The sequence below is a fragment of the Monodelphis domestica genome, chromosome 4 (genome assembly GCF_027887165.1).
Source record: "Monodelphis domestica isolate mMonDom1 chromosome 4, mMonDom1.pri, whole genome shotgun sequence".
In the NCBI taxonomy this organism is placed as follows: Eukaryota; Metazoa; Chordata; class Mammalia; order Didelphimorphia; family Didelphidae; genus Monodelphis; species Monodelphis domestica.
The window spans coordinates 398,039,554-398,067,540 of record NC_077230.1 but is presented as its reverse complement, the minus strand read 5'-3'; the positions used below and the strand labels follow the sequence as shown (position 1 = coordinate 398,067,540).

Here is a 27,987-nt window from a genome sequence, read left to right as displayed (position 1 = left end):
ACTGGGGTCTCTTTTAACTGGGCTAACTGGTATTCCCTGGTCCTTGAATTCTAGGACACCCGGATTCAGGGTGGCTATGAAAATGTCCCAACGATTGACATTCACATGAACCAGATCAAGTTTGAGAGAGAATGGCACAAGTTCCTGGTGGAATACATCGCCCCCATGACTGAGAAACTCTACCCAGGATACTATACCAGGGTAAGAAGATCTGACAGGCCCTGACCAAGGGGGACTGCCCCTGCTGGGCCCACAAACCGGCTGAGCTAATTCCTTAGTGGGAATTGAGGAAAGAGCCGAGTGTTGGGCCACCAGGGCAGAATTCCCCCACTCTCCAACACATGCCAAATGATGAGAGGGGATCTGGCTCAAATGCTCCCTCCTTCCAGGAAATCAAAAGCAAGTAGGCTCTTTTTGGCACATTGCTGGCTGGGCATAGATCCACGTACTTTTGAGGGCCTCTGGATGATAACAAAATGAACCTCTCCTTCAGGGATGTCCAATCACTTACTCAGCATTGAATTTGAGAACGTCTTTTTTATTTTTATTTTTTTGAAAAATGTATTTAATTAATTTAGAATATTTTTCCATGGTTACAAGATTCATGTTCTTCCCCTCTCGAAGTTGACGGGCAATTCCTCTGGGTTTTACATGTGTCACTGATCAGGACCCATTTCTATACCATTAATATTTGCACTAGGGTGATCATTTACATCCCCAACATATCCCCTTCGATCCATGTGATGGAGAAGTTATTTTTCTTCTGTGTTTATATTCCCACAAGAACAGTCTTTTTTAAAAACTTCTCCCAGGTCCTTACGTCCAGGGTTCTTTAATTGTAATGGTTCTAAAACCAGCCTGGGAATTTTCTCAATCAGATAAGTACCAAATTTTTTCTTTTTTAAAGTTTTCATAATGACTTTCTAACCCAACCATTTCTTGATATAAACTTTCTACCATCAAGCCTTTTCTTGTTTTTTTTTTTTAAATTTATTTATTTTTAACCTTTGCCTTCTGTCTTAGTATAAATTAAGACAAAAGAGAGGCAAGGGCTAGGCCATTGGGGTTAAGTGACTTGCCCAGAGTCACACAGCTAGGAAGTGCTTTTCTATTAACAAAGAAAAATAGCCAAACAAAACCAGCCAAGAACAGACATTATTCCTGATGGTGTGTAGAATTCTTTACCTATAGTCTACTACCTCTCTGCACAAGAAGAGACGGGACACACTGATTTTTCTATTTATTCATTATTTTACTGAGTACAACTATTGTCTGTTCGGTCCTGGCCACAGTCTTGCAGGGAATATGTATAGAAAATAGTGTCTGCCCTTAGGAATCTTATAATAGCATGCAGAGAAGAAATAAATAGTTGAATACATGAATGAATAACAGCAATAGTCAATCAACAATATGGACATTACAAGACCATCAGGGCTGAGAGCCAAATGAGTTGTTTCAATAAGTACTATGAATTTGAAAAAAAAAAGAGGGATTTTTTTGAGCCCACTTCCCCTTTCCTCCCAGGTCATATAGATAACTGATTGAATAAAAGGTTTTAGAAAAATATATTATTGGGGGCAGCAAGGTGGCTCTGTGGATTGAGAACCAGGCCCAGAGACAGGAGGTCCTGGGTTCAAATATGGCCTCAGATACTTCCCAGCTGTTTAACCCTGCGCAAGTCACTTAACCCCCACTGCCTTACCTTTACTGCTCTTCTGTCTTGGAACCAATACCCAAATGGAGACATAAAGAATTGTGAGATTTAAAATGGTGAAGCCCATAAACTGTAGTGAGTTAAAATGGTGGAAGATAAAAATTGTGATAGATATAAGGGAGGGTGAGTAAATTTGACCGCAGAAAATATGTTTCACTACAGTGTCTTGGTTTTTAAATCAAATATAAGGTGGTCACCAGGGAAATATTCCCAATTATTCAAATACCCAAGTCAACTGGGTTTTATAGAGATTTTTAATTAATAACATAATGAGGAATTAGAGAAAGAGAGAAAGAGTAGGAAAGGAATAATTATGAAGGGCCTCAAGCCAATATGGCCTAGACCTGAGTCTTAAGAGAGAGAATCAGTCAGTCCATTTTTTAACACTCACCACAAGGTCTGCCTAAACAAGGATTCTAGTGACACCAGGCCAGCTCCATCTCAGCTGACTTCACCAGAGAGCCTTCCAGTGAGACCTCCTTAGAGATTGTCCTCCAAGAGCTTCCCTTCTCCAGAGCCTCTCTCAAGAGATTCTTTCCAAGCGATCCTCATCAGAGATCCTCCAAAAGGATTTTTTTTCTCAAGAGATTCTGCTTTTTCTTATATAGGGGTTTTTCTCCCATGTCACCTCCCCTAAGTCCCTACATCTACCAATCACTGTAGACGCTTTCCATAGGACTGCCCATCTAAATTCCTGCTAAGTCAACCAATCTCCTCAGTAAGTCTGAATCAGAAAAAATGCTGCTGTGTCGACCAATCTCCTCAGTAAATCTGAACAAGAGAAAACACAGCTGAGTCAGCTAATCACATCAAGAGAAAACTTGCCAGACCCTTTTAGGTATCTAGCATCCCATTGTATCAATTCTAAAAACAGGCCTGGCTCAAAGAACTCCTTGCCTTATTATAAGCATGGGTCCAAGTACTTTCATTGTTTAGCAAGGAGTTTTCTCCCCTAAAGCAGTCTTAAGTACGGGTGGAGAAGAGGTCCTCCCATTTCTGATCCTGGCGAGTTCTCACATCAAAATGGGGAATGTTTCTCAGTAGGGAATTTGTTCCAATTAAGAATTCCCCGATGGGGAAAATTTTAACATTCACAAGTCTGAGAGATTTCAAGATTTACAGAGTCGAATACAACTGAAAACTACTAAACAACAACAAATAATTCCTAGAAAGAAGCAATAGGAACTGGGTCTAGAGATTCTGTCACCAGATATCAGATCACACATGCCAGGCTGAGGAGCAGAAACTTTAGCTTCCGCTCCTCCCATGTAGGTTCCTGAGACTCATTGCAAAGAGCCAGGATGAGACTGCCTCACCCCAGATCCTCTTTGGCATCAGCTCTGAGGGTCTGTTTAGGGAGAAAATTCATTAGTTATTCTCTCAAGCTCTAACCCTGTGAGCTTCCTTTGAGAAATGGAGGTTTTTTCCTAAACCTTCTTGAGCCCATTTATGTCCCCAAAGTAAAGCCACTTGTCAGAGTTGTAGGACTTAAATTAATGTCAAATACTTCAAGTATTATTTTTTAAAGTTTATTATCTGACAAAATAGTACCATGTGACTAAGTTTTCTACCTGCTCAAAAAAGCCCGCTCCACCAAAGCTGCCACAGGAAGGAAAAAGAGCCGAGAGAAGGAACTCCACAGAATGTATCTCCTGTCCACGTCAGCCCGTAACGACGGAAAGAGAGTAGGGTGCTGGGAATCGTAGTTTTTAGGGTAACAGATTCAAATTACACAGAGCCTTGAAGCCCTTGGCTCATTCTTATTTGGGACAAGCAGAAATTCTATCTATTTGTGTGAGAACTCTTTCCAGGATCCAGGGATTTGCTGAATACTGAGATTTGGGGCACTTTGTGCCCATGGCTGCTAGGCACTAGGGCTCTGAGCCCTGACTCTGGCTTCCCAAAGCTCAGCCATTATTTTATCTCCCCAGATAAAAGGGTCCTTCCTGAAAAGGAAGGACTATTTGGTTATTTTTTTTCCTTCCAATGCCTTGAGAATAAAAGGCACTAATAAATATTTGGTGATTATCACAAGGATCTCTATATGTGGTACAAAAGAAACCTCTGTGGTCATTGTCATTTCTGCCCCTGCTCTCTCCTCTACCTCCTACAGAGCCCCTACTGGAAACATTTATTGACTGAAGTAGGACATTTCCACCCCCACACCCCACAAAGTCAACTTACGACCAAGGGAGCCCTGCAGGAACTGTGCCCAGTACTGTTAGTGAATGGTGCTTTCTCTCCTTTCACCTCATCCAGGCCCAGTTTGATCTGGCCTTTGTGGTCCGATACAAGCCAGATGAGCAGCCCTCTCTGATGCCACATCATGATGCATCCACCTTCACCATCAACATTGCCCTCAATAGGGTGGGCGTGGATTATGAGGTGAGAGCTTCCTGTGGTTCCGGTGGGTACTGATGGTGGTGATCCATCAGAATATAGCTGTGGACTCAGGATGTTTGGGCAGAAGAGACTATACCAGTTAAGGGCAGACAAATGATGGATTCTAAGTTAAGAACTTACTGAGGTCCCAGGCCCAGAGGGGTTGTGGTGTTAAAATTAAAATTAGTTTCTCTGCTAAAAGTATTATATTTTATGAGGTTTATTAAAGATTATTAGAATTAAGAAATAAAGAAAATGCAAAATAAAAAAGCACATGTCTAGGAGGGCTGAAAGGCCCATTCGATTTCACTTACTACATCTTGAGAAACATGTGTGCTTGGAAGCGGAAGCAGAGAGCAAGCCGAAGTAGGCAGAGAATCAGTTTAAATACAAATTGTGTTCTGGCACTCAGGTGAGGACTGAGGGTGATATTATAGGGAATTCTGGGAACTATCAAGGACTTCTGGGAATTGAAGTCTGGGGTCAAGTCTCCATTTTACAGTGGGGAAGATAGGGGTTCATCAGAATCCCTCTTTGGATATATGCCATATGGGCAGGAGAGATTTAGTAGGCCTAAGCTGGATAAAGGTATATAAATCCAAAGCTGAGAGAGTATGGAAGATCTGAGAGCATGGCCTTGAGTCGGATTAATTAGGGAGGAAAAGGAGACTTGTCAAAGTCTGGAGAAACCAATCTTGAAGCAGCAAGTCCTATCCATGACACATACTAATTGGCAGATCACTGGGGCCAGCTAGGTTTCACAATGGAAAGCGTCCATGGTGTGGGGTCATGAAGACCTAACAAAGATACTTATTTGCCTCTATGACTTTGAGCTCGTGCATTAATTACTCTGTGCCTTATCTGTAAAATGGGAATAATTATAGCATCTACCTTCCAGAGGACCAAATGAATTAACATATGTGAAGCTCTTGGCACACCTTGAAGTGCTATATAAATGCTAGTTATTATTGTTATCATCATAATAATTACTGCTATTACTTAATCTCTTAGTGCTCTTGAGAATTTATTAAATAAAATATGTTTCATTTATATATGTTTTTATATTAATTTTATATAAATATGTTTATATAAAATAAATAAATTAAATAAAAACTCTCTTAAGACTAAGTTACAGGTGAGTTGCCCATATGCCTACATCAGTGGAATTGCAGGTCAGGACCCACCACCACTATTGCCACCAAAACCCATCTGAGCTTTCTAGAGGGAGGAAGGTGAAGGCAGCGGTTTGGAGGGAGAGAGCTGGAACACTGGGGAAACATGGAGGTGATTGGTAAAAGAGCTGTGGAGCCCAGAAAAAAGGGTCTAAGTTCACTATGCTGCTGAGTATCTTTTGAGTAGGGACTTGTTATAACTAGGCTCATAGTTAGTATGTGAAGATATAACCAGAGGTGGTTGGATTTCAGAGGAGGGAGGGATCCCTGAGCCCTGGGGTGGTCAAAGTTCCATTGTAGAGGGCAGCATTCATATAGGAGGTGGGGCTTGAGATAGACCTTGAAGGAGGGGTAAGATTGGAATTTCCTTCCCCATTGATTTTCATCTTGTATATCCCAGGGAGGAGGTTGCCGGTTCATCCGCTACAACTGTTCCATTAGAGCTCCGAGAAAAGGATGGACCCTTATGCATCCGGGCCGACTCACCCATTACCACGAAGGCCTCCCAACCACCAAAGGAACTCGATACATTGCTGTCTCTTTTGTTGATCCTTAAGAACCCAGACTTTGTCACCGTGGACCCTTCCCCTTTTCTAACCAAGCCAAGGGGCCTCCATGACTGACCCTTGGCTAACTTCCACTGAGCCTCAGAGTTCTTCTTGTCCTTCTCGAGACTAAAAGCTCAGGATGGAAATTGGAATGGATTGCCTCACACGTCGTCATTTTCTGTGATGCTGTGGCCTGCTGGATCTGGGAGACACCCTTTGCCTTAAAGATTGGCCTTCCCCAGTGCTATCTTCATGAAATGCTTTCTTCCTTCTCTTTAAGTACTGAGTACTCTGTTGGGAGTACTGTGGAGCTGAGCAGACATCAATCCCGAACTAAGACCAAAGGCCAGAAAGGGGGCTCCTAGATCAAGACTCTGAGCCCTGGAGGGCCTCTTGGCACAGGATCCCCACTCTTCAAGCACACACTCTCCTCTTCACACCCTTCCATCTCAGACAACCTGGTCCACAGACCTCCTGCTTCCCATCACAAACCCATCTTTAGTCCTCTTTCCCAAAGATGGGAGTTCACCCCCACATCAGTTCTTTGCAGGATCAGGGAAACAGACAAGAAATCTATTTATATTTTAGATCAGTTCCTGCTTTGGCTGGCCAGCCTCTACAGAATGGGAAACTAGGGCTGGTATTCACACACACAGAGCTGTATTTTCATTCATTCATTCATTCATTCACTGGCAGGCTCTTTGGCCAACATGGACAGCAGTTTGAAACAAGAGTTTTTTAACATTAAACCTTAACAAAACAACCATTGAGATCTTCTGAGAGTGTGTATGTATGCACGTGTATTGGGAAGTTACTTTTAAAGGACCTTGCCAGGCAATTAAAAAAACTAGCAGTTGCTATGCTAGGGATTTAGGGAATTTTCAAGGAAGTCTTTAATCCCTTGAGGTTGACCTCAGGGAACGCAGCCATCCCCAAAACAATCCTGTCGGAAACAGGATGTTATTGGACTGGCTGTATAATTAAATTCAGCTGATACTGAGACACCATCTGCTAGTTTATTCATCTGTAAAACAAGGAGGGGAAGAGTTAGACCAAATGGCCCTAAGGCCCCTTTCAGCTTTAGTTCTATGATGCCATGAATCACTTCATTGCCTTAGGCCTCAGTTTCCTCATCTGTAAAATTTAATAATAATTAGCATTTAAATAATGCCTATTATGTGCCAGGCACTGTATTAAGCACTTTACAAATATTACATCATTTCATTCTCACAAGAAACTTAGAAGGTAGGTGCTATTATTATTGTTGCTATTCAGTTGTCTCTGACTCTTCATGTCCCCATTTGGTGTTTTCTTGGCAAAGATACTGGATTGGTTTGCCATTTCCTTCTCCAACTCATTTTACAGATGAGGAAACTGAGGCAAACAGAATGAAGTGATTTGCCCAAGGTCATATATCTGGTAAATGTCTGAGGCTAGGTTTAAACTCTAAAAGACGAGTCTTCCTGACTCAAGGCCTGGCATCATCCACTGTGCCACTTAGCTTCCCAGGTGTTCTTATTATTCCCATTTTAAAGTTGAGGAAAATGAGGTAAACAGGTAAAGTGACTTGCCCAAGGTCACATGGGTAGTGAGTGTCTGAGGCTAGATATGAATTCAGGTCTTCCTTCCATCTATAGTCCTATAATACTATGTCACTTATCTTCTCTGTAATTCAGTTTTTTTAATTTTTAAATTAGAGAATTGGACTACATAGCCTATGAGGTCCCTTCTGTAAAGTGGTAAATTTAGGGTTGAGACTGTAATATGGAAATCACTTTAAAAGACTGATATATATTAATTTAAGGTCGCCAAGGAATTCAGCTATGTAATTCCTAAATGAAAAACTCAAGTCAGCAGTCAACCTTTTTATGGTGTTTTAATTACAAACAGGAGGAAGAAAAGTATTAGAGGGAGAGGGAGAGGGAGAGAGAGGGAAAGGGGAGAAAAGGAAATAGGGTTTAAATACCCAATCTGCTTAGGCTGGGCCAAAGGCCCAAGGCCCTGGATAGCCGAGGCAAAGAAAAGAGATCAGTCCCTATCAGTCAAATGACCAAAATGGAGAAACAGTCTGTGGGCTCCTCCACTCCAAGTACCAGGCTCCAACAACCACCTTCTCCCTCCACATAGGAAGGCCCCAGAACTCCTGAGCTGTCCTCTACCTCACTTCCTGTCTCTCACATGTGCCAATGATGGCTCTAGCTTGACCTAGGATCGCCCAGAGGTCTGTCCTTTTTGCACATGTCTGTTGAAGGCCATATTCTCAAATAATTAAATCTTGAGTTTTGCTGCAGCCCTTCCTGATCTTGTTACCCTGAGTAGGGTGGAGATGTTAGACCTGATTCTGTTATTCCAAGTATCTCTATTGTTATTGATCAGGAAAAAGCTAAATCCCATCTTCTAAAGAATGGTTTGAATATGGTTGAGTAGTTTTGAAATTCACAAGACTGAATATATTTTTAGTTGGTTGCCAGGGATTTAAATTCTAAATCCCAACAAAATACTAAGTCAGAATGGAACTTTATGGTGGTTTATTTACAATAGAAGGGAAAAAATTAAGAATGAGAGAAAGAGAAGGGGAAAAAAATCTGCTCTGGCCTGTCTGAGCCAGGCAGGAGTTCAGAGGCCTCGGCCAAGGGGCCTCTCCAGAAAGCCAAGGAAATGGGGAGTCAGCCTTATCACTCACCATGTGACCATCTAAAGGGAAAGCAGTCTGAGGTCTCATGCTGAGCTCCTCCAGGGTCAAGTTCCAAGGCCAAGTCCGCAAAATGGACCCTCTCACAGGAAGTAAGAGTCAGGGTCATAAGGGTCCATCAAGATCAACCTGTTCCTGACCCAGAATCTCCTCTCTTCATCCCAGATACACAGTCATTCTTCCGTCCTCCAGGTCCAATGAGGACCTTCAGGGTAGCTCTGATCATCAGGACATTTTTCCTGCTATCAAGTCAGATTCTCTCTCATTGTTCTTCCTTCTGCCATCTGCCACTGAGCAGAACAAGGTTAATCCTCTTTACCATGATGGCCATTCAAATATTCAAAATGAGTGCTCACAGTTAACTTATCTATGGAAATATAAAGCCCTACTAAGTCCTTCAAAATCTTGTTAGGGAAGGGGAGGAAAGAGAGGATTAGAGATGGTTTTCTCCTTGAGCTCAGACATCTCACAGCTTAAGCCCTTCCTCTTAGTCCCAACTTCTACTAGTAAACAATAGATGAGTAAGAAACAAATCTGTGTAGCCTTTGGGAAATGACTTAACTTCTTTGGTATTTAATGATTTCATCTGTAAGATGAGGATAATAATCTTTGATTTGCTTTAAAGGCTAGGGCTTCCATCAGATCATCTTTTTTTCCCCCAAACCCTTACTTTCTGTTTCAAAATTGATACTAAGTATTGATTCCAAGGCAGAAGAGTGATGGGCTAGGCAACTGGGGTTAAGTGACTTGCCCAGGGTCCCATAGCTAGGAAGTATATGAGGTCAAATTTAAACCCAGGACCTCCTGTCTTCATGCCTCGATCTTTATTCACTAAGATACCTAGCTGCCCCAATCAGATGGTCTTTTGAGACTCTTGAAATGAGAGAGAGTTTGGGGGCAAATCAAGGGGTAATACTGGCAACATCCTGGTGGGGTCACCTGAAACCATAAATTCATCATTCTCAGTTATGCAATCTACTTTTTAATTCTTTTCAAGTGAATCACGCTCAGGGTTGCCGTTTCATACCAAACTCACAAGGTGCCAATCTCTAACTCAAAACACCAGTTTATGAGTTTATATTGGAAGTTATAACTAGCAAGATACTGCAGAAGGCAAAAGATCAGATCAGAGGTCAGAAAGTTGCTTGTGAGCACAGATTATAGAAGAAAGGGAGTGAAATATTTCTATCAAGTTGTAGTAGCCTACTCTTTATCTTCATTTTTTAAAGTTTTGTTGATATTCTTTTGAATTGTACATCCCTGTTAACTTTCCAAAGACTCACCCTTCCAACCTAGAAACCTCCCTCATAACAAGAGAATCAAGCAAAATAAATCAATACACTGGCCATATCTCAAAATATATGCCTCATTCCACAGCTGTTGCCCACACTTCTTTGAGAAGCATCATCATGTGGTGTTCTTTTCTTCTCTAGCTATAGAATCATAGAGCTTTGAACTAAAAGACAGATTCTTTTTACATACGAGGAAACTGAGGTCCAGGAAGACAGAGTTTCTATCCCAGGTCACACGGTGGTAAGTAGCAGAACCAGGCTTTCCAATCTGGTCTTTGTTCTAAACCCAGGGTCCTTTCCACCCTGTCAAGGCTGTAGTCTACCCAGATAATCAAAACTGGGCAGTTAATGCTTTAAGAATCCACCCAGTGTTTTGTGCCCTAGATTTCATATGATCCTCATACCCAATCATTAGATATATATGCAATGTGTATAATATAGTTCATAAACTATATACTATATATATAGTATATTTAATATATAATATGCTGTATATTGTATTAAAATATGCCATAATATATAAGCACATATACTATATTAAGTTGTATATTTTATAACATATATGCTATATATTTAAAAATATATCATAATATAGAATATAGTTCATGTACTATATTATGTAGCATATTTAACTTATCCTATACACTATATAGTATTTAGAACTATATTATTAAATATATAATATATACCATTATCTAGCATATATAATACTATAATATAGACTATATTTAGTCTAACATGTGCCACAGAATATAATATATACAATAATGTTTGTCGCAAAGCCATTAGGTACTTGCTAAAACCTTATTGCCTCCAATTTAAAGCTGCTGCAGCTGAGGTCAAGTGATCAAAGTCACTTTGGCGCCTGATCAGAGAGAGCAAGGATTAAGCCCGGGTTGCACGTAAATGCTTGTTGATTTGCACTAAACTCCCCTTCCCAGGAGGATGCGTGCCCAGGGGCGGTGGGGCTCCGGAGGCCAGTTCTGGTCTGGTTGGGCTCTGTTCCCTTTCATGGCAGCCTCGCCCTTGACAATCCCTGCACACCCTGGGGCCCTGCCTTTGGGGGGAGGAGAGGAGGGTGGGAAGAAAATCCGAGTTATGCCCAAAACTACAATTCCCAGGGTGCACGGCGAAACACGCCCCGTGACGTCACCCATTAGTGTCCCGCGAAGCCTAAGGACCTGGGTGGGAAGCTGGGCCTCGCACGCGCTGGGGTCACTCCACACCTTCTAGGAGCTGCTGAAGATCTTCCGGTCCGCTCCGATGGTCGATTCGGCAGCCGGGAAGTGAAGGCGTGCGTGTGGTGGGGGTGGAGCGAACGACGCGCCCCTCCCCTCCGCGGCGTGACGCGATCTGATAATGTCACAGCGTATCATGGCGGAGGCGGCGGCGGCGGCGGCATCCCGGAGAAGGTGAAGGTGAGTGAGTGCAGGCGGCGTCAGCTGCTCTACGGGAGAAGGCCCAGGGGACTGGCCGGCGGTGCCGGGCCGAGCCCCAGTACCTCTCCTCGTATTCACCAACCTCAGCCTTGCGCCCCGTCTTTGCCTGCGGCTGTCCCAATAGTGGGCCCTCTCCAGACCCCTATCGCAGCCTATACCCCGGTGTCAAGTTCCCCCTGCCAGGCTCCCTTCCCTCCCCCATGCCACGCCCTTCCTGTCATGCTAGGCCTCTCCTTAATACCAGAGATCCCTTCCTTCTTCGCCTCCCCTTTCTCCCATGCCACACACCCCTGCCAGGTCAGGCCCCCATCCTTCCTATAAGTTCTATTCCCCCCCCCCATGCCATGCCCCCTCCTCTCCATATCTTGTTTCTCTCCCCCTCTTACCAGATCCCCTTTCCCTGTGTCAAGTTATAATCCCTCCATACCAGCTCTCAGTTCCCCTCTTTTACCAGCTCCCTCTTCCTACATGGCAGGCCCCTCCTTCTCCCATGCCAGGCCCCCTCCACCCATACCAGTCTCCCTCTTGTGTTCTTTCTTGGGCACACAGCAGGCACACGTGCTTTGCCCTATGCCCAGGTGTGTTGTGATGCCCCAAGGTTAATGAGATCTGCCAGTCAGTCCCAGCCCTTGATCTCCACCCAAATTTGCTGGCATGTGTCCTTGTAAGAGGCCTATCTGAGCCCAGGGGTGGTTTTTGTTTGGTGTCATCACCTGATTAAAGGATCTGGGCCCTGGCCCATGCCTCCTGCTGATGGCTGCCCCTTTTCTTCTGACAGTTTTGGAGACATTTGAGTGGATTCAGTGCAGCTCTTCTGTAAAAGAGGGAAATGCCTGGATACTTCCTTTCTTTCCCATGCCAGCAGAGTTCATGATGTCAGCCTTGTGAAAACAATCCACCTCTCGAAAAGTAAGTCTTAGATTTTCTGGGTCTATGGTGCCTTAAGCTGTAGGGGAATAGCTATGGTTACACGTGCAGCCCTGGGCTGGAGCTAAATAGAATTAGTAGAATTTCTCAAAGATGGGCCAGGGATGGGCCCCTTGAATGGAGTCTTGGCATAGAATCCATTTGGACCCAGAATCCATTCTGACTTTGAGAGAAAAACCAGGTCGGGCCAAACCTTTTGTCCTGTGACCCAAGAAGTAGTTCTGGTATTTGGGGCATCTTTTTTTCCCTCCACCAAATGTTATTGTACTCCATCCAAATGGAACCAGTTTAATGTGTTGTGAAATAAGGAAAGTAAGCATCTGAATCTGAAATAAATACTCTTTGGCAAATGGCTCTTTCCTGATCTCTCCCTTCTCTTCATCTTCTCCGTATTGTTCATTTCCTGACTTTGGCTGGAAAAAATCTCCTTCATCTCCATTCTTTTCATTTTTTTCCGTTTTAATTTCTCAGCTTCTCCTTCTCTGTATCAATTACATTGGTGGACGGTCCTGTGGATCCTTTTTTTCCCTTTTCCTGCTAGAAGTTGTTCTGCATAAAATTGGGTAAGAAAATGGTGTGAATTCAGGCATTGCATTTCATACCCAAAGCCACATGAGAGATTTTTGCATCATTTTCCCTCCTACATCCCCAGATACCTAACTGACCTCAGTTAAACTCAGATATGAGCTAGCCTGATGATTACCTGGGGGAAGAGTGAACTGATGGCAATTGAGACAGAGAATTAAGTTTGTTTCTGGGCATAAATGTAGCAAGACATGAACAATTCTGATAAAGCCCTCTTTAAAAAAAATGTTTTTAAACCCATACCTTCTGTTGTAGTGTCAGTTCTAAGACAGAAGAGGGACAAGAGCTAGGCAGTCAAGGTTAAGTGATTTGCCCAGGGTCACATGACTAGGAAGTATCTGAAACTATATTTGAACCCAAGTCCTCCTGATTCCTGGCCTGACACATCCACTGAACTACCTAGCTGCCCTTGAGCTCAGCCCACAATGCTACCTAGCTGCCTTTGATAAAGCACTCTTAAAGTGAAGTGGAAATGGCAAAAAATTAGATAAGGCTTCAGACTTCAGGAGAACTTTATCATCTAAGTCCTCAAAAGGTCAGCCTTTGATCTGTAGTTCACACATGGAAATAGTGATTCCTTAACATCATGAACAGATCTGACTCATCTGTGACTTAGGAGATATTCCCCAGAGAATGGCCTGATACACGCAGACTTTAAATGACATGTTTAGGGCCACCCAGGGAAATGCCAGGGCAGGATTTGAATTCCCTTCTTTCTGTCTCCAAACCCAGCATATTATCTACCACACCCAGGCTTTCTCTGTCTCCTGAAGTTATGCCAACTATTATCTGCTCTGTGTCTAGGAGAGATGGACAGGGCCCCACTTGTCTAAAGCTTTCTTGACCAAGAGAGACTATCAGGACCTCCCAGAAGAGTTGAGGTGGGGGTGGAGTTCCAGAGCAAGAGAAAAGGAGGTTTATGAACTTTCTTCATTCTGCCTCACTCTTTGCTTCCTTTTATGAAATAAGTTGTAGAAATGCAAAAGGGCCATTTCAGGGGATCGAGGTAGTGCAGTGTATATAGCACCAGGCCTGGAGTCAGGAAAAACTGGGTCCAAATCTGATCTTAAAACACTTCCTAGCTGTGTGACCCTGGGCAAGACCTGGGCTTAACTCTATTTGCCCAGCCTTTGCCCTTCTGTCTTAGAGTTGTTACTAAAACAGAAAGTAAGGATTTTTAAAAAAGGATTGGGGTGGGAGTGGGGCTGGAGACAGAAGGAAATGAGTCCCAAACTCATTAAGATTAGGCTAAGAGTTAGTCATTAACATTAGAGAATGGTTCATCATCTCCATTGATGATAAGTTTAGTGGTTCTTACTCTAACTACAGTTTCCTTTTATAGCTTTTCGTTCCCTATTAGATTATCAAGCAGGTCAAAGACTGGCACATAGTAGATACTTAATAAATAATTTTTTTGACTGATTCTAAATCCCAGAGGGCAAAAAGCTGAATTAAAAGAAGCCTGTTAGATTTCATGGGAATGAGAGAGTTGAAGAAGTCAACATTTTTCCTGATTTAGGAGAATAAATTTGTGGAAGATCAGGAGTTTAATTAGGCTGGCTAAAATAGCCAATTGAGTGGGAGGATTCTTCTTATCCTAGATGTTTCCAAGACCAATTGAGGGCAGCAACTAGGAGCACCTTGAGGACATTCCCTGCAGAGGAATTTGAAGTTTTTTTCTCATTTCCTTCACATCTGAAAATGTGACATTTTCACTGAGCTGCTTTTCATTTCATTTGCTTCAGTAACACATCTAGCTTTTACTTTTTACTTTCAGCATACTAATGCTTCTGGTTTCAAGTCCTTTAGTCTCACAAATAATCACTGGAACTAAAAAAGCACCTCATAAATGCAGACAAGTTTTTAAGTGATCCATTTCCAGATATTGCTTATCCTATGTCTTGGGCAAATGAGTTTGTTTAGTTCCTGTAGGGAAACTTGTTTTATTACTTTACTGATTTTATGGATTTGCCTTAAAGTTAAGTATTGTATTGATGGAGATGGGGAAGGAAATGTATTTTGATATTTTTTAATTTGGGTGTTAAATAAACTTGGGAAAGGAACCAGAACCCTCTAGTATCCTTTCTGTGTGCCCGTTTTTGTCCTCTGTTGTGTGGCTTTTTGCCCTGCTTGCCTGATTTTTTCCCAACAGGGTGTGTGTGACCTGTCTATCCTTTGCAGAGCTGTGAAAACAGCTGCTGTGGGCTTAAGGACTTCCATCCTAGAGTCTGATTACATAGCAGTCCTTTGGCCCTGGAACTCAGTTTGTAGAGATTACTCTGAAATGGAATAACATGTTCTTTTTTTTTTTTTGAAAGGAGCTAGGGTCCTCATTTTGTTTCTATTTTTTTTCTTTTCCAGCACGTAGTTAGTTTTCTCTTTGTCAAATCTTCCCTGGGTGACTTGAAGTAACTCCACGGCCTTAGAAGACCCCTAGAAAAGAATGGTAGTGGTGAATGAAGTGGGATCACTCAAGTCCCTTCCAGCAGTCTAGTCTGTTACTGCCTTCCTGGTGCCTCAAGTCAGGCTTTTCCTTATCTCTTTACATGGCTTTAGTCTTTCCATTTGTTCCTTCAAGTTGGTTTTGGCAGTTTTTTGTCCTCTCTTCCTAGATTTTTGTTTACTACTTCTGAGAGCATGTCTTACAAATGCTGGAGAGCAGTTCTGATGCTGTCACTATAGTCACTGACTTGGACATAGTTTCATACTATGTGAGAAGGAATGGGAAAATGGAGGAGCCAGCAAATATAGGATTGATAGAGGCACAGGGACTTTGACAAGAGGGCAAATTTACCTGTTGAGTATTAAATGTAAAGGGCTGTGTTCTCTGAAGGTGTCTGCAGTGCTTATCTGTAGGTCCTATCCCACCTTCATCTTTGGTCTTATAGCTCCTTGCCATGCTATCTAATTAATATTCTCTTTTTCCATCAGTCATTATTTGGATAGTCAGGAATGTAACTCCTGGGACCATGGCTGAACCAGAATAGGGCCTTTGAAAAGAGATTCAGTTCAACAAACATTTATTACTCTCTACCAAGTACAGGATGTTGTTAGATGATGGAGAGAAAACAAATTGAAGAGTTCCACTTTCAATAGCTTAATTTGCTGGGGAAATACAGCTTATATAAGTAAATATGCAAATATACTTGCTAAAAACTAGAGATTACAAAAGGATTTGTGTAGAAGATGACACCTGAATGAACCTTGAAAGAACTAGGAATTCTTAAGAAAGTATGTCCTGTTTTTGGGAGCAGCCAAAGACGGGTATCTTTAATACCAGATCACTTCCATGTAAATTAGAGGTGGCTCTTCTCATTCAACAGAGCCTTAGGAAGATGATTTGTTGAGAATACCCCTATGAGGTTCTGATGGCCAACTCAGGAGCTTGAGAGTTTTGACTCTAGTTTCTGGCCTCCAAATTGACTTCAGATCAAGACCTGATAACCTCTACAGTCCTTTCCTCAATCTCAATCCAGATCCTCTAATCTTACCTTTCTCATGATTTCAATGTTGTCTCATCTGAGTGATGGTTAAGATCAAACAACTGGAGACTAATTTTACTCTCAACTTGATGTGGAAAACAATCAGAGTATGACCTCTGGGAAATACTTGGCTATTTGGGTCCCTCTTCTCCAATCCAAAAAACAAATACTCAAAGAAGTTTTCTGGAGAATACAATGTAGTACAGAGCATAGAGAATGGGATTTGGAGGTCCTAGGATATGAGTTCATATCCTTTTGCTGCCACTTACCTATTCATGTCTTAGACCCCAGGTTCCTCACCTGTAAAATATGGGGGTTGGCCTCTGAGGTTTCTCCAGGAACTTGAGGTTATCTTGCCCATTGACCTCATAGATTGTGCTTTTTTCTGGCAGCGAAATGTCCCTGATCTTCTCTCACTCCAACTCCATTGTTTCGATCAAGAAGGACAAAAGACACATGGCCGAGGTGAATGCTTCTCCACTCAAGCACTTTGTTACTGCTAAGAAGAAGATCAATGGCATTTTTGAGCAACTGGGAGCATATATCCAGGAGAGCGCTACATTTCTGGAGGGTAAGTTGATTCTCAGACTTAGCTATCTGTAGTGATAGTTCTGAGCGTTTTCCTTAGCCCCACAATGTGTTTGGTGCTGTTATTAGTCACAGGGCTCCCTCTCCTGGATGTTATCCCCTGATCATCATAATTAGAAGGTTCTGGAGCCAAAGAACTTTTTCCCCCCTAGTTTCTGATAGGTGTTTATTTAATTCAAATGACAATAGCATACATGATTACACTTTATTTGAGCTATTTCAAATACAAGAATGTATTTTTATGGGTTTGTTTTTAGGATTGTGTAATTAGAAATCTTGAATCCTTGGACTTCATCTCCCAGAATCTTTTTCCCTTCATCCACATAGCGTCCTTACATATTGTACATAAAAGTTTACTGTAATCCTGCCTTTTTTAACTCTTCTTCCTGGGCTCTCCTGGCTCTCTGTCCACTTTTGATGGTCTGGGTAACTCTCTTTGCTGATGCTATCATTTTCCTTTTTCTTCAAATTATTAATGAATTAAATTCTTATAAGAATATAATACTTGAAGTATTTGGATACTAATTTTTAATCTTACAGGATGCACAAGGAATAAATCATAGTGAATCCCATACATTTACTTCATGGGTAAATGTGCATTTTCTAAATACAAATACATGTGGAAAAATCATAATTCATGTCTGAGTTTTTTATTTGGGGCTACTTTGCTTGCTGAATGATGAGAGGACTGGTGACTGACACCCCATTGACTCTGTTTAGGCCTGTTAATATGTTCAGATTCTTTGGAGAACAACAATCAGGGAACCTTCAGGATCATACAATCAACCCAGTTCAACCCCTTTATTTGACAAATGAAAAAACTGAAGGCCAAAAAACCTTACTTGGCCTGGTCATAAGAGGCAGACCTGAAATTCAAACCCAGGTCATTTGACTCTAGATCCAGTCTTACCTTTTTGTTTGTTGTTCTTAAACCCTTCCCTTATGACTTTGTTTTATTCTAAGATAGAAGAACAGTAAGGGCTAGGCAGCTAGGAAGTGTCTGAGGTCAGATTTGAACCCAGATCCTCCTGACTTCAGACCTGGTACTGTATCTACTGGGTTGCCTAGCTACCTGAGATCCAGTGTTACTTGACCAATGAATGAGTTATTCTTAAAGGCTAACTTCTACTTTGGGGATGATTTCTGTTAGGAGCTTCTTCTGGGCCTCTCTGCTATGGATTTGAATGTAGGCAGTTGCCCCTCTTGTGAGTCCCTTTACTCCCCCAAATCTCCGTGCTCCCTGAAAGCCCAGAGGGACCTCAGCAGTTATATAATCTACCCCCTCTTACAAGGAAGGCCCCAAGACTCAGAGAAGTCATCACACTGGGAATAACCAGCAGAGTGAGAATTTGAAGCCAGGTCCTTGGACTCCTCATGTACATAGTATAAAGAGTTTTAAACATGCCTCTGTTTCTCTAACTCAGTCAGTTGATTTTCCTTGTTGGCATGACCTCCTTTTGTAAAGCTTTTTTTTTTTTTAATTTTTATTATGCAAAATACACTTCCATATTGGTCATTATTGTAAGAGCACACTCATATAAAACCAAAATTCCAAAATAAAACCATAAATACACTGATGTGAAAGATGGTCTGCTGCTATCCACATTCATCCAACTCAATAGTTCTTTCTCTGGAAGTGGATAGATAACGTTCCCTTTCACAGGATTGTCCCAGATTATAGCATCACTTTAGTCTCCCAGGTCAGTGGCTAAATCTAGCTGGGAGGCAGGCACTGAGCAATTATCAAGCACTCCTTGTGTGCCTAGGACTGTGCTAAGTACCTGAAGACAGAAAATCAAGCAACAAGATATCTCCTGCCCTCAGGGAGCTTATACTGTAATGAGAAAAGACAATCCACAAAAGGAAGTGGGGAAACTAGAGGGATAGAGGCAAAATCAGAAGCAGAACAGGATAGGGAATGAATGGCCTGTGCCCTTCCCCCATGGCAGCCCCAGGAGGAACTTGGCAGAGGGGCAGAGGGATGTTTTGGAAAGGCAGCTGAAGCAAAGACTGAAAGAGAGTGGCTCCCAGGTTGTTTCCAGCACTGATATTGCATGATTCCCTCAGATGATGGAGAAAAAAAGGGCTAAATTTAGAATCAGAGGACTTCTGCAGTCCAGGCCCATCGATGTTTACAACCTCAGTGACTTGTCACCTCTTTGGACGTTTGCTTCCTCATCTGTAAGGACAGAATGTTAGCTGGACCATCAGTGACCTCTGAGGGCCCTTTTATCTCTGGGTGGTCACTCACACAGTGACAGGGACAGAACTTGGATCTCAGGGATTTGGATCTTATCCATGGAGGCACTCCAGTTCAGTTTATAAGCCATCAGGGCCTGGCCTTTGTCTTTCCATCAATCCCCCATAGGGCATCTGTTTAATTCAGTAGAAGCTTTTCTCTTTATCTGAACATCTGGTGAATTCTGTGGTGGCCTCTAGGTTGTCCATCTACTCACTCTCTCCATGGAGATACACTGCCCCCTCCTCTGGTCGTTTTAGTTGTGTCTAGGCCTCTGATTCCATTGGTATAAGAACCTTCCACTGGGAAAAGTCTTTCTACTGGTAGAAGGAGGCCACTTATTTGTACCTTTTAGTCTTAAGAGTTGCTTGGGCTGTTGAGTAAGAGGTTAATTCCCATGGTCACACAGCCAACATGAGCCAGGAGGGCCTGATTCTGGGGGTAGGAAACGTGATTTAATGGAGAGAATGGTTTAGAGTTGGGAAAACTTTGGGTTCAAGTCCCACCTTTGATTCTTATTAGCATCATAAAATGGGCACAGTACTATCTATAGCACCTACTTCATAGAGTTCCTAAGAAACTGAAATGAGATCATGTTTAAAAGGGATTCCTCATCTTGCAAGTTGGCTCTGAAATGATGTTGTCCCTTGTAAAAGCCACTTTGTGAATGTAATAGTTGGATGGATGCCACAGCCTCCTCACACCTACCCTGGTTTTCTGTTTCCTTTTGGATCATCTGAAGGTTTTTTTTGTTTTTTTTTAAACCCTTACCTTTTGTCTTGGAGTCAATACTGTGTATTGGCTCCAAGGCAGAAGAGTGGTAAGGGCTAGGCAATGGGGGTCAAGTGACTTGCCCAGGGTCACACAGCTGGGAAGTGTCTGAGGCCAGATTTGAACCTAGGACCTCCCATCTCTAGGACTGGCTCTCAATCCACTGAGCTACCCAACTGCCCCCTCATCTGAAGTTTTGATTCTTAAATCCTCTTTTTTCCAAGATTCACAGCCTTGTAGCATCCCAAGGAGAATATTGGTCTTTAAAAGATGAGGTCTTGTGGCAGAGAAAAGTTTGGGATTATTGAAAACAGTGTGATTTGCCCAGTACAATCCAGTCTATTCTTCAGCTCTTTACTTCTAGGCCCAGCTTATCTTATGTAGATTTAAAAATTAATATCCAATACTCTTATTTTATAAGATTTATTAAATATCACTTGATAGTAGAGGAAAGGAAAAAAACCTTTAGTAAAGAAAGGGTTTCCTAGACCTCGAACTCAGGAGAAAATGAGGAGGGAGGAGTCACCAAAACTTATATACAAACGTGAACAAATGTGATGGGGAAGGGAAAGGGACGCTGGAAGATTTAAAATAATTTTGGGAGAAAGAGTCCAAAGGTACAAATTTTTTTCTAATTACACATTTATAAACTAATATATGTTTGATGTAGGCTTTTGGATTATGCCTCCAGGAATGGGACATTCTAAGCATTTGTCTTTTGTGCCAGCATTGTACATACTTAGTGAGAGGGGCTAGAAGGAAGTGCAGAGTCCACCAGACCCAAGGAGGTTCTCAGAATCACTCTGGATTCATGTGACTGCCCTGAAACAGACCCAAGAGGGATGGAAGACACATGACTGGGTCTGACATATCTTTTGTGGGTTTATTTTTGATATGGCAGCCTAATGTCCAGTTAGGAGAACTCCAGCTCATTCCATTAGGCATTCCAGAGGCTCAAGTTATTGCCATTACATCAAATCCATGGCTATAAAAGGGAGAAGTATCAGGCCTCGGACATCCAGGCCAAGAGATGATGTTGGCTTTGGGGTTTCTGTGGTAAACTCAGCAATGTCTGTGAGTGAAGTATATTGGGACCTCCTGCTTTGTAGGTGCCAATTAACCCATTTTAGATGCTTTGAGAAATATGCAAAGAATTAACAGGGAGATCAGTCTGATGGTATGTCTGAGCTATGATGGTATTTCTGAGCTAAGGAGCTCAGAAAATTCCTTAACTCCTACTTCAACAAAGTTACCTGGGAGTTCATTCCTACAGTCTACTAGAAATGGGATAGAAACCTTGACTTTTTTCCCGTCTCTGCTCTGCCTCAGTTTCTCTGATTAGAAATTTGGGTTTATCCTTGTGTTCATCTTCCTCCCACAGTTCTCTTGATGAATGAGATAATAAAAGTAGAGTATGCCTCTACCTCTTCCAGATGAGTATTTTTCTTTGGGAATTATTCTATTTGATTCTTTGTTTCATTTGTAATTAAAAATCTCTTATTCAACTTGATATTTCATAGATCAGAGGCCTAGATCTAGAAGGAGGCTTCAGAGGCATTTGGCCTTTTTACAGATGATCACTTTGAGGCCCAGAGAAGCCAGGTGACTTGCCCAAAGACTCACAGCTAATAAAGGTCCAAGGCTAAATCTGAATCCAGCTCATGGTGCCTCTCCTGGATGTCTGACTGCAATCTCATTTTATTCTCCAGATACCCATAGAAATGTGGAGCTTGATCCTGTCACCACCGAAGAGCAGGTATTGGAGGTCAAAGCCTACCTGGCCAAAGTGAAGGGCATTGGTGAGGTTCTAGCCCGGCGGCACATGAAGGTGGCCTTCTTTGGCAGGTGAGGCCCTTCCTTGATCTGATGGTCCACACTGACAGGGAATTCTGCCCCAGGACTCCTTTTGTTATTCCCTCAGGGCCCACTGGCTTGCCTTGGAGTCTAAAAAAATGGCTTAGTTAGCAAGTCTGAGCCCATGTGGATAATCTCCGGGCTGGGAATTCGAATGCTTTCAGGCATTCTGGGAGCAGTGGTAACAAATCATTTAGCCTTGTTTATTTCATTCTTTTGGGGATGTTATACGATTTTGAAATGGAGAAATAATGTTAAAACATTTTTAAATGTTATACTATTTCCAGACATTTATCAAGAACCTGCTATGTACAGAGCCCTGGGCGGTCATGCTTGAAGGAGATGGTGTAAATGAGACATAATCCCTGCCATGGGGGAGCTGCCAGGATAGTTGGGAGAATAATACCCAGCCCACAATGTGATCTGATAAAGGCATGAAAGACAGTAAAATAAGGTGTTCGGATGACACTGGAGTAATGAGAAAGCTGTTGTTGGCACCTGTAAAATGCTATGAAAACCAAGAGATTGAGCAGAGAAGCTTCTGTGTGGGCCAGCATCAGATCTGTTGGCCACAGCTAGGGCAGAAAGAGCTGGAAGTCATGGCTGGATGAGTCAGCAAGATAGAGCTATTTTTAAAGGGCCTTGATATAGTGGGATGTATCAAGTCAGGGGTAATGCTACTACCACCTACTTCATTGGTTTGTGGTGAGGAAAGCTTCGTGGAAAACATGGGCAGCTATGATTGTATGAGGACTCTGCAGCCTTCCCTCTCTGCCCTGCCGGAATGAAGCTTTTGGTAGTCACCCGAGTCTGATGTGAGGCTCTGGGTTTTTAGAGGGATTAAAATTAGAGAACAGCATTGAAAATGGTGAAAGAAAGAAATGTGCGTAGATTTATTTTTAATCATATTAACATTTTTAGATATCCTCCTCCTCCTTCCTTCACCCCCAATATATACACACACTTAAGAGAACTAGAAAAGATTCCTCATTATTGAGCCTAAAAAAGAGAAGACCCTTATTGCCCCAGAGGAACTCTTTCTATTCTAGAGGCTGGGGAGCCACAAGTTGGAAGCAGCCTTTGTGGGCTCCTCTTACAGCAATCCCTAGACTTGCAGACAGCACAGACTTGTGATTCCTGGTTGAGTGACTGCTGGTGACTCTTGATCTTTTCTAGGACAAGCAATGGAAAGAGCACAGTGATCAATGCCATGCTCTGGGATAAAGTCCTTCCCTCAGGGATTGGCCACACCACCAACTGTTTCCTCCGAGTGGAGGGAACAGATGGCCACGAGGCCTTCCTGCTTACTGAGGGCTCTGAAGAGAAGAAGAGTGTCAAGGTAACCTGTGCCTCAGGGGCCTCCTGGTGTCCTGATCCATAGTAGCACATTTGTTCAAGATGTGGGCAGACTTAGAAGGGGGTGCCCTAGTCCTCAGCCCTCAGGAGGTATCTCTTTTTTCCTTCCTCCCACCTTCCAAGGAAGATGGAAAATCCTATTTCGGGTGTTTCAAGAATGTGAAATGGCAGTTTGGAGTCCAGGAACATGTAACACAGAGACTTTAGACACCAACTTTTGACTCCTTGTGTGGCCTGGGGCATGCCATTTGATCTACTTTATTTACATGAACATGAAGTTCTCCTTCAGATGGCTACAGTCATAAAGCACATTGGAATCTTTTTCTTTCATAGGGGGTTGGGACTGTATCAGAATGCATTTGAACATTTGTCCAGGGGTTATTACACCTTGATTTTTCTCAGTGAGGGAACAGCAGCAGCCTAAATCTTTAGACTAGTGGCTTAGCATCTTGGGGAATTTCCAGCTTGTTTTTTTGTGAGATATTGCAGGATTGGAGAAGGACCAAAAGTCCTCATTTTCAAAAGAGGAAAGACAGTGGCCTATGTAAACAGTAGGACCCAATGAGTTTGACTTCAATCCCTAGCACAGTTCTAGAATGTATTGTTGAAGTGATGGTTAGTGAGATTTATGGAAGGAAACAGTGATTTATGGGTGCAGTAAGAGGCACATTAATCTTTATAGCAAATGTCTCTGATAAAGGCCTCCTTTCTCAAACATAGAGAGAGCCAACCCAAATTTATAAGAATATGGCATTTTCCAATTGAAAAAGGGTCAAAGATACAAACTGGCAGTTCTCAGAGGAAGAAATTAAAACCATAGTTATAGGGGGAAATGCTCCAAATAATTATTGAGTATAGAAATGCAAATTAAAACAACTTTGAGATATCATCTCATACTTATCAGATTAGCTAATATGATCAAAAAGGGAAGGGACATGATAAATGTTGGAGAGGATGTGAGAAAATTGGGACACTAATGCATTATTGGTGGAACTTTGAATTGGTATAACCATCTGGAGGAGAAATCTGGAACTATCCCAAAGAGCCATAAAACTATACCTACCCTTTGACCCAGCAATACCTCTACTGGATCTATATTCCCAAAGAGATCAGAGATAAAAGACAAGGACCTACCTGTACCAAAATATTTTTAGAAGCTGTTTTTATGGTGACAAAGAATTGTAGAGTGAGGAGGTGTCCATCTGTTGGGAAATGGCTGAACATGTTGTGGTATGTGGTTTTAATGGAATACTATTGCACCATAAGAAATGATGAACAGGATGAATTTAGGAAAACTTGGAAAGACTTATATGAACTGGTGCAAAGTGAAGTGAGCAGAACCAGGAGAACAGTGTATACAATAATGGAAATATTTGTTCGATGATCAGCTGTGAAGGACAACTAAACTATTATCAACAAAACAAGGTCCCAAGATAACACCAAGAAACTCATGATAAAAAAATACAGTCCATAGCCAAAGAAGGAATTGTGGGAATCTGATTGCAGATCAAAGGATTCCATCTTTCACTTTATTTTCTTCATGAGTTTTTTTTATCATATATGTGATATGTGTCTTCAGTCACAACATGGGGACTATGGAAATATGCATTGCATGAAAGCTCTGATATGACTTATATTAGACTTTACTGCCTCAGGGAAGAGAGGGAGGGCATCTGAATTGTAAAATGTCAGAAAATAATTGTAAACAATTATTTCTACATGTAATTACAAAAAAAGAAGATTTAATTAAAAATGGAGGGGGGAAAAAGATATTGAGTGGGTCTGAGACCAAGGGAGCAGATGTAGTTTGCCCTGGTTGAACCATGTTGGTGGGATTATGTTCAGTTCTGGGTGCCACGTTTTAGGAAGAACTTGGAGAGTGCCCAGAAAGGGTACCCAGGACAGCAAAAAATGGCATGTCCCTGTTGGGCAGGAAGATCAGCTAAACACCCTGGGGATGACAAGGTTGGTGAGGGAGACACCCATGCCAAGCTGTAAGAAAGGAATTGAAGGACAGGCATGTGGCAGAAGAGTGAGACTTATTCTGCTTGACCCCACACCATAATAGTATTGGGTGCAGATTGCAGGTTGCTTGAGATCAGGAAGCACTTCTTATGCTTGACAGAGCTGTCTCAAGGTGGATTGAGCTGCCTCAGGAAGAAGAACATTTGCATTTGCTAGAAAGATGTTGTCTGGGATGTATCTTGCCCCATTTTGCCTCAGATCCTCAAACTCTGGGGTCTCTCATTCTGAGCCGTAGTGAGGCAGCTCCTAAACCAACCTTCCTTTTCCTTTCCCTTCTCCCAATAGACAGTAAACCAGCTGGCCCATGCCCTTCACCAGGATGAGCTCTTAAATGCTGGTAGCCTGGTGAGTGTGATGTGGCCCAATTCCAAGTGTTCACTTCTGAAAGATGACTTGGTGCTGATGGACAGGTGAGCGAGAGCACGAGGGTTGTGATCCCCAGGGGTGAGAACTTCTTGGGAGTGAAGAGAAGACCAGTAAGGCAAACCAATATTGGAACTGGTCTCAGTAACTCAGGCCAGACTAGCCAAGGCTGGACTGCTCTTCTGCCACTGAAAATAGCCCTGGGAACAGTTTTTCACAATGACTGGCCAAAATCCATCTGCCTGCCAGATTTTCCTCAGTGTTGTCACCTCTCTACATTTGTTAGAATTCAGTAGGAATGAGGTGCACTCAGGTATATTTGAGTGCTTTATAAGATTGTTTTTCACTTGCAACCTTTGTTCTAAAGGCCAAGCTGGATTTTGTCCTGGCCTGAAGGCTCATGCTCCATGTGCATGGTTGTTTGATAGTGTTGTAATTCCTCTTCTTCCCACGTGGGAAGAAATGATTTTCCTCTTTGCTCTCTTTGCACAGTGGTGATGTTTTCTTCCTTTTGTGACCTTTAGCCCTGGGATTGACGTCACTACTGAACTGGACAGCTGGATTGACAAGTTCTGCCTTGATGCAGATGTGTTTGTGTTGGTGGCCAACTCAGAGTCCACACTGATGCAGACGGTAACCCCTCCCTCTTCTCTTCCCCCTTTCCTCCTTCCTCTTTTCTCCCCTTCCCCCCTTTTAGTGGCCAGCCAGGCCAGCCATAATGGTAGCCTCCCCTGAGCTGGGCTTTCTTGTTTCCAGGAGAAGCAATTCTTCCACAAAGTGAGTGAACGCCTTTCTCGCCCCAATATCTTCATCCTCAACAATCGCTGGGATGCCTCTGCCTCAGAACCAGAGTACATGGAGGAGGTTTGTGCTGCCTTGCCCAGCCCTGCTGGGGGTGAAGCCACAGGGTTCAGCTTCTTTCTTCCCTTGGAACTTACCATTCCATCTCCCCTCCCCCAGATAGTCTACACTTGGCATCAAGATGTCCAAGGAAATGGCCTGTAGAGCTAATAGAGACCACAGGTCATCATCTGGTCTGACTCTGCCATTTCACAGAGAAAGAAACTGAGACTCAGAGAAGCAAGGGACTTTTCCAAAATCCCCTGGGTGGTGAGGGTAGATCAGGGACACAGTTTTGGCCCTCTGAAGCTCTCCACTACATGCCATGTCTTCCCAAAGTTTCAACAGATAACATACAGCACATTTTCATGGGGACAAACACAACTAGAGCTTGGTTTGCTTTAATTTAGATAAAAGAAAGTCTGTCTGCTTCCTGTAGGTCTACTCTGAGGAATAAATTAGGAAGGGGGAGAGAGAGCAATATTAAGTAGCAAAAATATGCTTTCTTGCTTGGAACATGTTTATAGACTTGCTCTCATTTTTCTTATGTGTAGAAATATCTGGAAAAAGGTGACAGACTTGTAGTTTCCAAATCATAGTTGCCCTGCCCCTCTGGGAAGTAGTATCTGTCCAGTGCTGCTGCCAGTGAGGTGCAGGTTGGGCTTGTTGGAGCCTCACTTTTCTCTGGCTTGGGTCTCCAGGTCCGGAGGCAGCACATGGAACGTTGTACCAGCTTCCTGGTGGATGAACTGGGAGTGGTAGATCGGGCCCAAGCGGGGGATCGCATCTTCTTTGTGTCTGCCAAGGAGGTCGTCAATGCCAGAATCCAGAAAGCTCAGGGGATGCCAGAAGGAGGTAATGGTGACCTCTAAGAAATCTAATAATGTTTATTTAGTCTGATAATAGAGAGGGCAAGAAGAGACCTAGGTAAGATGGTTTTCTTTCTTTTCCCATGCCCCATGAACAACGTGAGTGATTGTGGGGATGGGGGTGACTGACTTGTACCAGCTGCTCAATCCTAGCCCTGCTAATACTGGGCAATTCTCCTAGGGGGCGCCTTGGCTGAAGGATTTCAAGTGAGAATGTTTGAGTTTCAGAACTTTGAGCGGAGATTTGAGGTGAGCCTCCCCCACCCCACCCCACCCCACCACTACCACTGCCACCACCGCCACCTTTGTCCTGTTCCCCAGCAGTAAGCAAGTAGTTCAAAGAACTCTTCTCTCCCAGGAGTGCATATCCCAGTCAGCTGTGAAGACTAAGTTTGAGCAGCACACCGTCCGAGCCAAGCAGATGGTGGAGGATGCACGCCTCATCATGGACTCTGTGCATGTAGCGGCCCAGGAACAGAGGTGAGAACCAGGAGGAAGCCTAAAGCCTTGAAGACAGCCCCTGGGGGGCAGGGTGTAGCCCCCTATCTGGCCCTCTCTTTGGAGAGGAGCGGAGCCTGTTAGCATCTGGCCGCCACGGCCAAGATGGGTCCTTACAGCCAGTCAGAGTTTAGCTGCCTCTCAGTGCTGGCTTCTTCTCCATCACTATAGTTGTCATGTTTGTTGTCCTCCCAATTTCTGCTTCCCTGTTGGGATCAGTTCTTCTGGATCTTCCCATGCTTCTCTGAATTCCTTATATTCGTCATTTTTAAGAGCTTTATGAATGGTATTCCATGATGTCTTTGTACTGGTTTGTTCAGCCACTACTCAGTGGATGACTTTGTTTCTAGG

At 42.9% G+C, this 27,987-nt stretch overlaps 2 protein-coding genes and 1 long non-coding RNA gene across 4 annotated transcripts in view; 2 read left to right on the top strand and 1 right to left on the bottom strand.

The window, feature by feature from the left end:
- Nucleotides 1–6,579, top strand: part of PLOD1 (procollagen-lysine,2-oxoglutarate 5-dioxygenase 1) — a 50,916-nt gene extending 44,337 nt beyond the window's left edge. Inside the window, exons 17-19 of the mRNA XM_007491413.3 lie at nt 55–201; nt 3,974–4,099; nt 5,669–6,579. Coding sequence (XP_007491475.2) covers nt 55–201; nt 3,974–4,099; nt 5,669–5,824 — 429 coding nt within the window. The 3' untranslated portion in view covers nt 5,825–6,579. The remainder of the gene's footprint in view (nt 1–54; nt 202–3,973; nt 4,100–5,668) is intronic.
- Nucleotides 6,580–7,675: 1,096 nt separating this feature from the next.
- Nucleotides 7,676–11,158, bottom strand: LOC103096784 (uncharacterized). The gene is made up of 2 exons (XR_008911561.1): nt 11,027–11,158; nt 7,676–8,798 (listed from the first exon to the last, which is right to left on the bottom strand). It is a non-coding gene; the product is annotated as an uncharacterized LOC103096784 (long non-coding RNA).
- Nucleotides 10,926–27,987, top strand: part of MFN2 (mitofusin 2) — a 33,400-nt gene continuing 16,338 nt past the window's right edge. The window contains exons 1-12 of one of the 2 annotated variants that reach the window (XM_007491412.3): nt 10,926–11,218; nt 12,018–12,148; nt 12,638–12,729; nt 16,626–16,804; nt 21,541–21,676; nt 22,862–23,024; nt 25,352–25,476; nt 25,954–26,062; nt 26,186–26,293; nt 26,971–27,124; nt 27,320–27,387; nt 27,497–27,618. In XM_007491412.3, the coding sequence (XP_007491474.1) occupies nt 16,630–16,804; nt 21,541–21,676; nt 22,862–23,024; nt 25,352–25,476; nt 25,954–26,062; nt 26,186–26,293; nt 26,971–27,124; nt 27,320–27,387; nt 27,497–27,618 (1,160 nt within the window). In that variant the 5' untranslated portion in view covers nt 10,926–11,218; nt 12,018–12,148; nt 12,638–12,729; nt 16,626–16,629. The remainder of the gene's footprint in view (nt 11,219–12,017; nt 12,149–12,637; nt 12,730–16,625; nt 16,805–21,540; nt 21,677–22,861; nt 23,025–25,351; nt 25,477–25,953; nt 26,063–26,185; nt 26,294–26,970; nt 27,125–27,319; nt 27,388–27,496; nt 27,619–27,987) is intronic. The other variant, XM_001363923.4, reaches the window with a different exon arrangement.